Here is an 11,450-nt window from a genome sequence, read left to right as displayed (position 1 = left end):
GCATACTGTTGTATCTCCCCGGATATTAGGCCTTTTTGTCCAGTGTGTCATACAGCAATCTATAGCAATGGCCCAAACAAGCAAACACCTTGACCTTGATTTGTGACCTTGACCTTAGAGTTGTGGGGATAAAAATATGAATGCAACATGCAATCTAATGGTGGTACAAATGTATATCAAACTTCATTAAGTTTTCTGAAGCGGATCAGAAGTTATGGGTGGGACAAGACAAGTCTTTGTCCATTTATGTACAAAGACTTTACTATGATACTTCCCACCTCTGACAGGTGTTTAAAAATTCACTGAAAGGGCCCCTGATGGTCCTAGGTGAGCTTCATGGCTGCCATTTTACTAGGTGCTAAGTGTAACACTCTGGACTCTATAGCATTTGAGCAGTAAGATAAGTTATGTAGCTTAGTGTACTAATGTACAATATTTAAGACAATGTGCTATTAATATTGATGCCTTTTTTCAGTTAGTTATAATGTATTTAAAGTACTTTATAGTGTTATGGGGCAGCTGCAGCTGAGTGATTAGATCAGTCGTCCTCCAGTGGGAGAGTTGGGGGTTTGATTCCACCAGCAGTCACATGCGTGTCCCTGGGCAAGACACTGAACCCCTCATTGTCTTCGATGTGTGTCCCATCGGTGTATGAATGTGATCTGAAGCGAGAGATTAGTCTCTACAGATTCAGGTTAGCTTTGTAGAGAGCTGTATGAATGTGTGTGTGGAGGTAAATGAGGGCACAGATTGTGTTGTAGAGAGATTTGAATGTCGATTAGATAGAAAGGTGCTATATAAGTACAGTCCATTACCATTATAGCATTTAGTACAGTATATAAAAGTACTTTGCTTTACGCTAGCAGTCTAGTCTAGATAGAGTGATAACCTCCAATATAATAATGGAATTATTACAATATTTATTTCATTATAACAAAACAAACAAATGATCATTATGCTTAATGGAACATTGTAGCACTTTACATTGTTTCTGACAAGCCTGCAAGCTTTAACAAAGGGCAGGTTTACAATACATCATGACAGTAGACTCATAAATAACTCATTTTTTTAATGTTATTGGTGCTTAGCGTATTTTTAGTTGATGTTTTTCTTAGTTCATAGTCTTTGTTCATATTTTAGATCTTATATCTGTTTTTCTTTTACATTTTATTGCTGGATGTAACTGGGACCCTGTGTACATACTTTCATTCCACCACATGTGCTGCAAATGACAATAAAGAATCTCCGAATCTCTGTATTAAAGCAAGTTTAGATAGCATAATTGTATTCATATTTATTTTTATCAAGGAGTTTTTGACCGTTCAGTGCAGGTATTTATACTTTTTCACGAGTGTGTCTCCCTGTTTGTACACTAAAAATCTGTCTCACTTGACTCTGAAATGTTAAAAAAGTGCTGAAACTGAGTAAACTGATAGTTTTACGTAATTAAACATGCCTTTGGGAGGTATACATTTATCCTAATGGTGGATAATTTATTGCTCAAAAATATATTTTTGGGTTAATGAACTTTATTCTGACGGCACATGCACACACAACGGACAAGACAGGCAAAACTGAAAAGGTCACATTTTCAATGATTTATGAGCTAATGTGGCATATTGTTAACTTATGAAATGTAACCCCACATTCTTTCAAGTGCAGGTTCTGATAGCTACAGCAAATGATGACAAAACATGAAGCTTCTTGGATAAATGTAGGTTTGTACTCAGATTTTTCAGATCTGCTGCCATTCTGGCAGTAATTAAGAATGTGAGAATGTAGCACCTACCAAGATGGCAGCCAAAATTAGCGTAGACTGTGCTGTGGTTTGCCATTCCGGTGTGTTTATTGTTCAGTGCTCTGTTTCACCTTCTCCCTACTCTCACTGCTGATCAGTGCTGCCTACAAACATGAACAAAAACTCTTAAAAAACAAAAAAATCAATTGAAGCCCTAAAACGGAGGTTTAGACACAGAGAGGGGGTTTATTTAGTCAAAACACCTCTTGTCACAACTACATAAATCCCTTTCAGTCTCAGTAAGTGACAGATGTGTCAGCTTGTCAGCTTTAGTCAACTGGTTTTGTGTGCTTTGATCTTCCTCCTCTGTGTTTCTTTTTACCTGCATCACATGCAGCTGCATGGTCGGGAAAACACCCTGATCTCTGGAATCGTGGCGCATGACACGGAGAAAACAAGTCGCGGCGTCACTTGTGTCGCTCTGAGGGGAGAACAAACTGGGATGAGCAGAGAAGAAGCGCCGCTGGCTGAGCTTACAGTCGATAACTGCAGGAGCACATGCACGCAGATGCACACAAACAATGCAGCTGCAGAGGCTTTCACAGTTAGTGCAGGCAGAAAACATTAGCACACTGTTAATGAAACTAATGAGCAGAACCTGCAAAATGATGTGATTATTGTCTTTAGTTTGTTATAAACTCTGATGGTCTCACCGTTGTCTTGTAAACTTTTCCTTTGACCTTTGCTAACACCCTTTTGTCACAAATCACTCCTGAATCTTTTCTCCATCCACTCCATCCTGCCTGTACTCTCTGTTTCACCTCTTTACCACACTCTCCATTTTCCTGGCGAGTGGACTCCAAGTACCATGTTTTCTGGCGTACAAGTCACAGATTTTTGCACAAATTTGCAAGGCCTGCGACTTACACACTGAAGCGACTAATACACATTTTCCCCATATTTATAACCCAACTTTTGGCTGAGATCTGACAATTTCATTCATTCTGACATGGAAAATATTGAACACTACCATTTTCAGCCACTAGAGGGCCCTTGACTAATATGGAAAGCCAAGTGTCTCATTAATAGTTAAAAGTGGCTGTTAATGAGACACTTTGCTTGCCATACCAAGCCACCTTCATCTCGCTCTGGAACTCCTGGAACAAACGTCAAATCAGCTGCATTTAACTGCGCCGTCCAGGCTAAATGCAGCTGATTTGACCATTAAAGTGCATTAATTAAGGGAAAGTTCAACTGAGACACACCTTTGCTGTAATGCTGAGCAAACATATAATTGTTTTAGTTGGTTATCTTGTTAAATTTCGAAGAAATGCACAGCAAGTCCTCCCTCTGCGCGCTCCAGCAGCCGCCATTTTGGCAACCAATGGATTTTTGGTACATCGGCCCATGTTTCCGGTTGATCAGCACTGACGCATAATAGATGCAACTTATACGCCGGAGCAACTTGTACGGTGGAAAATACGGTACTTGAAGTCCTGCACCTTTGTGGCCTCTGCTCCTTGTAGCCTCACTGCTCCATCGGCCTCCCTCTCATTCACACATGTACTCTGTCTTACTACGGCTGACTTTCATTCCTCTTTTCTGATACAATTGTCATGTTTTGTACAAATGGGTGAATATGAAAACCACCAACAACAACAACAAAAAAAGATAAAAATGTTAATGAAGACCAGGAAAGACTGGTCTTAAACTTCCAATATCAGGTTTGTTGGATTCCACAGGACTTAACCCCTGCAAACACTCAAGACTTCTGTGTAAAGTCGTCTCACAGACCTTTAATACTTTGCTAAAGGACGAAGAATCAATTAAAGCTTGTTGATGTGTTCATGAATCAATTCAGTTTCAATTCAGTTCATTTATATAGCGCCACGTCACAACAGAAGTCACCTCAGAGCACTGTACAAAAACATTCACGTACATTTAAAACAGCCAATGGGTAAAAGTAAAAGGAAGAAGCAGATTGAGCTAAATTTTCACTTTGTCACAGTCTCTCATCCCGAGCAAGCACAAAGGAGACAGTGGAAAGGAAAAACTCCCTTTCAACAGGAAGAAACCTCCAGCCGAACCAGGCTCGGGACGAGCAGCCATCTGCTTCGACCGGCTGGGTTTGAGAGGACAGGAAGGAGAGACAAACACAGAACGGGAGGTCCAGAATGGAGACGAGCAGATGAGCAGGTTTTTCTATAACAGACAAAAAAAAAAAACACGTTAAGGATAGAAATAATTACAAACAGGTAGCGTAGAGCAAGTAAAGACAGCAGCAGAGAGAGGAAATGTAGTAAATTTGTCCTCCAGTGGTATAAGCCTATAGCAACATAACTAAGGGATAGCTCAGGAAACCAAGCCAACCCTAACTATAGGATTCATCAAGAAGGAAAGACTTGAGCCTCATCGTAAAACTGGACAACGTGTCAACCTCATGGACAGAAACTGGAAGTTGGTTCCACAAGAGAGGAGCCTGATAACTGAAAGATCTTCCTCCCATTCTACTTTTGGAAACTCTAGGAACCACAAGTAAACCTTCAGTCTGACAGCGAAGTGCTCTGTTAGGAAAATATGGAACAACAAGATCTGTATTCATTCTTCATTGTTTCATCTGCTGGTCCAGGAGGTCTGAAGCAGCAACGACGCTGGAGCTAAGAACAAACTTCCTGCATGCTTTTCATGCTGTTGGTCTCTGACTTGAAATAACGTCTGTGTTAAGAAGGAAGGGGGAAAAAGCAATTTTGCTCTGCCATTCGGAGATTAGATGTGCAGTGACTCAGATACAAAGTATCTGGGGGAGTGTGTGATGGGTTGTGTTGGAGAAAGAGTAATAGGAAGGTGCGTCGCCACAAGAATACATGTGAGATTGTGAGTGAATGCTGCATGAACAGAGGAGAAACAAGTGGCTGTGTAGGACTTTTATTTTGAAAAATATGACAGCTAAATTATGTCACAGATGTGACATTTATTTAGTCTCATTGCAACAAAAATGCCCCAAACTTTATAATTTTTGAAACACAATTATATTAAAGTAATGATGAACCACTTCTGTACTCATTTTAAAACTGGTAATCCTCTCATGTGATGCTGTTGTGTCTTTATTTTTATTTCAAGCTCTCCATCCATGAAGTGGAGGACAATCCATCTGGTCATCTTCTGGTCATGAAAGGTGCACCAGAGAGAATCTTGGACAGGTTTGTTTCTCAACAATTAATTGATTATCCACCTCAGAGTGAAAAAGCACCAAAAATCCCACAGTTTGCACTTTCCATTTCTGTTACACAGAGTTTATAGTTGTTTTGCTCAAACTTTGAAGACAATGTTAAACACAATATTGCAAGATTTTGCAGGATGTATTAGTGCATTAAGTATGTGTTGAATATCACTCTCATGTACTACCACAACAAGTTTTAACTCAATAGCTGGTAAATTGGCTCGGTTAACCCCATTTTTGTGCTGCCTAAATTAGGTTAGCTGTGGTAGCCATATTAAATTGAATTAACTCCGAAGATTAATTAGTTGTAAACATGTAATTACTAAATAAGTTCTGAATGTTTCATTAAAATCTGTTTTATAGTTCAAGAGATATTTTGCTAACAGACAAACTGAGTTAACAGTCTCAAAGTAGTTTGTGTTGCCACTCTATTGAGCTGTGTGACACATTCCTTCATCAACATGAACACCCCCCCCCCCCCCCCCCCCACACACACACACACACACACACACACACACACAAACAGACTGTGTGGTTTATTTAGATGTAATCTCACACACACCATGCGGCTCCTGTAAAGTGTCCCCGCAGCAACAGATGGATATTAATCTGCTGGTGGAAATAGTCTGCAGCAAATGCGCCAAGCTGAGTTAAAATAAAAAAAAAACCTCTCCGGCTCCGGTAATTTAAACACAACTGAGGAGTTTCAGGAGTGAACCGGATCACGATTTAAACATACAATCTGCCTCCACAAACAAGAAAGATGGCGTCGGCTCCTTCATGAAACAAGTTGAGCTTTTAGCTCGTTTAAAAACGTCTCAGTAACGGCCTAGCATACTTTTATGAACGCATGTCACTCGCATGAGCATTTGTGCTGCAGTTTTTAGATCATCGTTTAATGAGAAACGATGGAAATAAAACCAGATTGGTACAATTTTAAAAGTGTTATATGCTTACAATATCTGTGTGGTCTGGTCTGGTCTGTTAGCGCTTGGAGAACGTGGTAACAACTCTCAGCTACTGCCACACCAAAATTTGGACCAATATGTGCAAAGAAATATTGTGCAGATTAAGGTGGATTAGCTGTGGCGGCCATCTTACATGGGGTAGGCAGGTGTAGATAGTTTTATTAAAATTTGCTCAGTGGTTCATGAGAGGGTCTTTTTTTTAGCTAAGGCCGCAAAACAAACATTATCATGGCTTCACTGTCAGCAATAGCCAATAATAAAACTTACATCGCTGCAAGTTTACCTTATTTTTCTTTTTTTTTTTTTTAAACCTCATTGATATAAAAAAAAAAAAAATAAAACTAGAATGTTTAAGCAACTTAAAATCTATGATGGATGCACAGATTATCATGTCTGAAAAAAATCGGATACTTTTTAATTTGCCAGAATGTCTACTCTGCACACAGCAAATTCATTATTGCCCACCAAAGAAGGCAATAATATTTGTGCACATATCTGTGCATGTGTTTGTTAGCAAAATATTGCATGAACTAGTAGATGAATTCAAATTAAACGTGCAGAAAGTAATCAATATATACCTCTACAACGGATTAACGTTTGAAGTCAATCCAATTCAATATGGCCGCCATGCAGCTGATTGACCAACATAAAAATGGCCATAATTTGGTCAATTTTACAGCTATTGAGGTATAATTTGGTGTGGTAGTAGCTGAGTATCATCCTAAACTACGATTTTAAGTACAACCAAATCAATCAAAATCTGACATTTCTGCAAAAGACCTTGCATAGAAAAGCATTTAAAGATGGATGGATCATAGATCATACATAACATCACGTACGTTTTATCAAAATGACAAACATTTTGTTTTATTAAATCTTAAAATAATATCAGTGTAACAGCTGACATGCGTTTCTTCAAGGAATGCCAGGTCTGTAATAGTAAATATTAGTAACATTATTATTATAAAATATGTTGCAGCTATTTCGTTCGGTTAGATGACATCCAATAACTGCTGGTTCAGACAGGTGTTGTAGGCAGAGAGTCAGTAATCATATTAAATGTTTCAGGTGCAGCACCATAATGATGCACGGTCAGGAGGAACCGCTTGATGAAAACTGGAGAGAAGCCTTCCAGAATGCCTACATGGACCTGGGTGGACTGGGCGAACGAGTACTGGGTGAGTGTGTGTGGTGGGACGTACTCTGAGCTGTGTGTGTGTGTGTGTGTGTGCGTGTCTGGGAGAAGGCGGGGAGGAGCAGCAGTTGGACGCAGCACTTACTTTTTATTGTCTTCTTGGTAAACAGAGCAGTTTGCTGAAAATGTTCCCATAAAAGTGCAGAACGCTCGCGTTGCAGCAGGAAGGAAAAAAGCTGCTTCAGTCGAGCACGGAGAGGCAGCAGGAGGCGTAGATCAAATCAAAGGCCTCGAATGACTCTCAACTACTACCACACCAAAATTTAGCTCAGTAGCTGTAAAATTAATTGGATCATCACCTCATTTATGTTGGCAAGTGTCAATTAGCTGTGGCGGCCATTTTAATTTGGACTGACTCCGAAAGTTAATCCACTGTAGACGTATGTTTCATGAGATATTCATCCAACGACTGTTTCCTGGATGTTTCATTCAAATTTAGCCAGAAGTTCATGATATATTTTGCTAACAGCCACATAAACATGCACAGATTTAGGCAAAACCTTATCATCCGCCTTCGCATGTTGTCCAGCAGTCGATTTGTCCTGTTGTGTTGGAAAAACATTCAGCTGAAAATAGAACTGTGTAAGCCAATCCAGGTCAAAATCTCAGCTAAAAGACAACAAAATACAATAAAATGATGTTTTTGCTTTTGTGAAATGTCACCTTTTGGGGTAAGAAGTGATTACCTGAACCATCTTCTGTTCTGACTCACTAAATGTCACCATCTTGACAACGGAGAGGAAAAACTGGCGTATATTTTGAAAAGTGCCAAAGGTAATAATTATGCGCTGTCCTGGTTTTGTTGGAGTCACAGCATCAGATGAGTGGAGTGGTGCCACTTCAGGACTGAAGCTCGTGTAAATTATTGTGTCTCTGTGATGAATTATGTGTTTAAAGACAAAAGAGATGTTGTTTTGTCCACTTTTAGCTCAAGTCTGGGATTCATCAAAAGCATTTTGTTTTTCTTAGTGGAAAAAAAAATCAAATATTTGTGAGAAAAATAATTTTTTACTCCAAACAGCCAGTCCTAATTTACAACTAACTGATTTTCCGTGTATCCAACAAGTATTAGTTATACAGTAAGCAGTAAAAAATATTCAGTTTTTATTATTAATACTGTGATGTATTTATTTCATATGTATCACCTGCCATAGGAAGCCGTGTGTGTATTTTTTGTCTGTTACCAAAATATCTCAACTGATTACATTTTGGAAACAATTCATTTCAAAATGGCTGCCACATGCCAACCAACATTAAGAAACACATAAATGGGAACAGTGAAGTTAATTCTACAAGTTATGAGCTACAAACTTTGGTGTGGTAGTAGCTGAGACTGATCCTTAAGGCCTGCTCTGAGTGCAGACTACAGCTTGTCAATCATGCCAACTTTATTTATGAAGCACATTTAAAACAACAGCTGTTACCAAAGTGCTTAATAAAAGTCAATGGGAGTAATTGAATGGAATTAAAAAAATAAAAAATAATATTAGTACTGAAAATTAATTAAAAGCATCAAAAGAAAAACATAGAGCAATAAAATACTGAATTGAATCACACTGTGTTAAAAGCCAGAGAAAACATGTGTTTTTAGCAGAGATTTAAAAACAGGAAGTGAAGTGGCCTGTCTAATGTTGGGGGCAGATTGTTTCAAAGTTTAGGGCCCACAACTGAAAAAGCCTGATCGCCTCTGAGCTTCAGTCTTGTTTTTGGAACAACCAAAAGCAGCAGATGATCAGTAGCTCAGAGAGGTAACAGGGTTCAAGACCATTTAGGCAATTAAAGGTCAACAGGAGAATTTTAAAATCAATTCTGGTACGTACAGGGAGTCAGTGAAGGGAGGACAAAACTGGTGTAATGCGATCAAACCTACAACTTCCTGTTAAGAGCCGAGCTGCAGCATTTTGGACAAATGATGCAAAACGGAGACCTGACTGAACCCAGCATAGAGTGTGTTACAGTACAGTATAGTCCGTTGGGTGGTAATGAAGGCATGGACTATTTTTTCAAGGTCAGATCTAGACAGCACTGACTTAAGATTAGCTATCTGCCTTAACTTGTAGAAGCTTTTCTGCAGAACAGAGTTAATCTCTTTATTAAACTTAAAGTCAGAGTCTAAACACCATCCTGAGATTTGTAACAGACTGCTTAAGATATGGCTCAAGAAAGTCCAGGTTTACAGGAACAGAGACAAGACAACGGTAGAGCTAGGACTAAAAATAACTTAAGTGAGAAATTAAAAAATTTGAAACCGTTCAATTCAATTCTATTTATTTATATAGCGCCAATTCACAATAAAAGTTGTCTCTGGGCACTGTACAGAAACATCCACATACAGTACATAGAAAAGCCTATTAGTAAAGTTCTCTATCTAAGGAAGCCAGCAGACTTGTGTCTTGATGTCATCAAGACATTTTAACAGATGGTGAATGGAGCAAGAACAATTAGGTTTTAAGGGCAGATAAATCTGACAGTCATCAGCATAACATTGAAATGAAAGACCATGTTACCTCAGGACAGACCCCGAAGGGAGCAGACAGAGTGAAAACAAAAGGGGTCCGAGACTCAAGCCATGTGGGACCCCACAGGAAAGAGGCACTGAAGCAGATACATTATTTCCAACCTTAACACAGAAACTCCTTTTCACTCAGATAAGAACGGAATCCTTCTAATGCTGCAGCTGTAATCCATGTTCTAACCACGATCGAAGGATACTGTGGTCAACAGTATCAAAAGCATCAGTAAGGTCCAGGAGTACAAGTACCACAAACTGACCAGAGTGCTACATCTTGTGCTACATCTTAGTTTAAAATGAGGCCTTTAGGCCCTGTGATGGACTGGGGACATGTCCAGGCTGTCCCCCACCTGTCTCACAGTGACACGCTGGCTGGAGAGAAGTGCGTAAAGAAAATGGATGGAATTTAACGTAAGGACACGTTAACCATCGATATGAAGAAACAATAGTGCAGGTTTAGTTGTTTTTTTTTTTTTTCAAATTGTTTTTTTAAATTATTATTAAGTAACAAATAATTATTTTAGTAAATATATTTTTAAAAATCTCGTTATGCTACAAATTCAAGTGATTTGCATTCCTTCATTCTAAGTCTGTAATTTCAAATCACCTTTAAAAAGTTCCAACAATAATTTTCTTGTCAAAAAGCGTCATCTTTTCCAGTCTGTTTCCACTTCTCACTGGTTCTTCTTCTCTTCCAGGTTTCTGCCACCTGAGCCTGTCTTCGTCCCAGTTTCCTCGAGGTTTCAGGTTCGACAGTGACGACATGAACTTCCCCACCGAGCGGCTCTGCTTTCTGGGCCTGATCTCCATGATTGATCCGCCGCGTGCTGCTGTGCCTGACGCTGTGGGGAAATGCCGCTCTGCTGGCATCAAGGTAACCGGCTGCACAGTTTCAGCTGTCAGAGCTGTTCCTGAGAACCACTTATCCTGTGGCTTTGTTGTAGAGGAACATGCTGAATGTCTTTTATATCTTGGCACGGAGTCAAAAAGACAAGAGAATCACTTCAAGAGCCGAGGATGACCAGAAGATAAATAAATTAACTCGACGAGCTTTATCCAACAAATAAACGATTACATAAAAAGAAAGATATATTATTGTGGTTAAATCCATGTTTAATTTTATGACAAGTTCCATTATTGGATAAAAGTCAAAAATAACTTTAGGAAAAAGTTGTGACTTGTGAATTGACATGTTCTTAAAATACATTTTTATAATCACAAACTGGAAGTTAAAAATAGAAAATTAACACTTTCCGCAAAATTCTAGTATAAATACAGAACACCGAATAAATGAAAACAATGACATTTGCTTAATGAGGTGAAACAGCTGTTACAGCTTTTAGCTAGCCTTTAGCTAGCAAAAGGCTAGCTAAAAGTTAAAAGTAGCAGAAGTGTAGCTAAAAGTAGTAAAAGTCTAGCTAAAAGTTAAAAGTAGCAGAAGTGTAGCTGAAAGCTAAATGTAGCAAAAAAACTAGCTAAAAGTTAAAAGTAGCAGAAGTGTAGCTGAAAGCTAAAAGAAGCAAAAGTCTAGCTAAAAGTTAAAAGTAGCAGAAGTGTAACATAAGGCTAAATGTAGCAAATGTCTATCTAAACGTTAAAAGTAGAAGTGTAGCTAAAAGTAGCCAAAGTCTAGCTATAAGTTAAAAATAAGAGAAGTGTATCTAACTAAAAGTTAAAGCTAAAAGTTAAATGTAGCAAAAGTGTGGCTGAAAGCTAAATGTAGCAAAAGACTAGCTAAAAGTTAAAAGTAACAGAAGTGTAGCTAAAAGCTAAAAGTAGCAAAAGTCTAGCTAAAAATTAAAAGTAGCAGAAGTGTA

General features: G+C 38.7%; 1 protein-coding gene across 1 annotated transcript in view; it reads left to right on the top strand.

Annotated features, from left to right (window-relative positions):
* The window catches only part of atp1a2a (ATPase Na+/K+ transporting subunit alpha 2a), a gene marked incomplete in the record, with an annotated part of 99,478 nt that overhangs the window by 57,616 nt on the left and 30,412 nt on the right, over positions 1 to 11,450 (top strand). Inside the window, 3 exon segments of the mRNA XM_037682407.1 lie at positions 4,859 to 4,938; positions 6,995 to 7,104; positions 10,332 to 10,507. Of these exon segments, the coding sequence (XP_037538335.1) occupies positions 4,859 to 4,938; positions 6,995 to 7,104; positions 10,332 to 10,507 (366 nt within the window).

Source organism: Nematolebias whitei, chromosome 9 (genome assembly GCF_014905685.2).
Source record: "Nematolebias whitei isolate Nwh7 chromosome 9, NemWhi1, whole genome shotgun sequence".
Classification (NCBI taxonomy): Eukaryota; Metazoa; Chordata; class Actinopteri; order Cyprinodontiformes; family Rivulidae; genus Nematolebias; species Nematolebias whitei.
The sequence above is the reverse complement of the archived record's forward strand: the minus strand, read 5'-3'. Positions and strand labels throughout refer to the sequence as shown.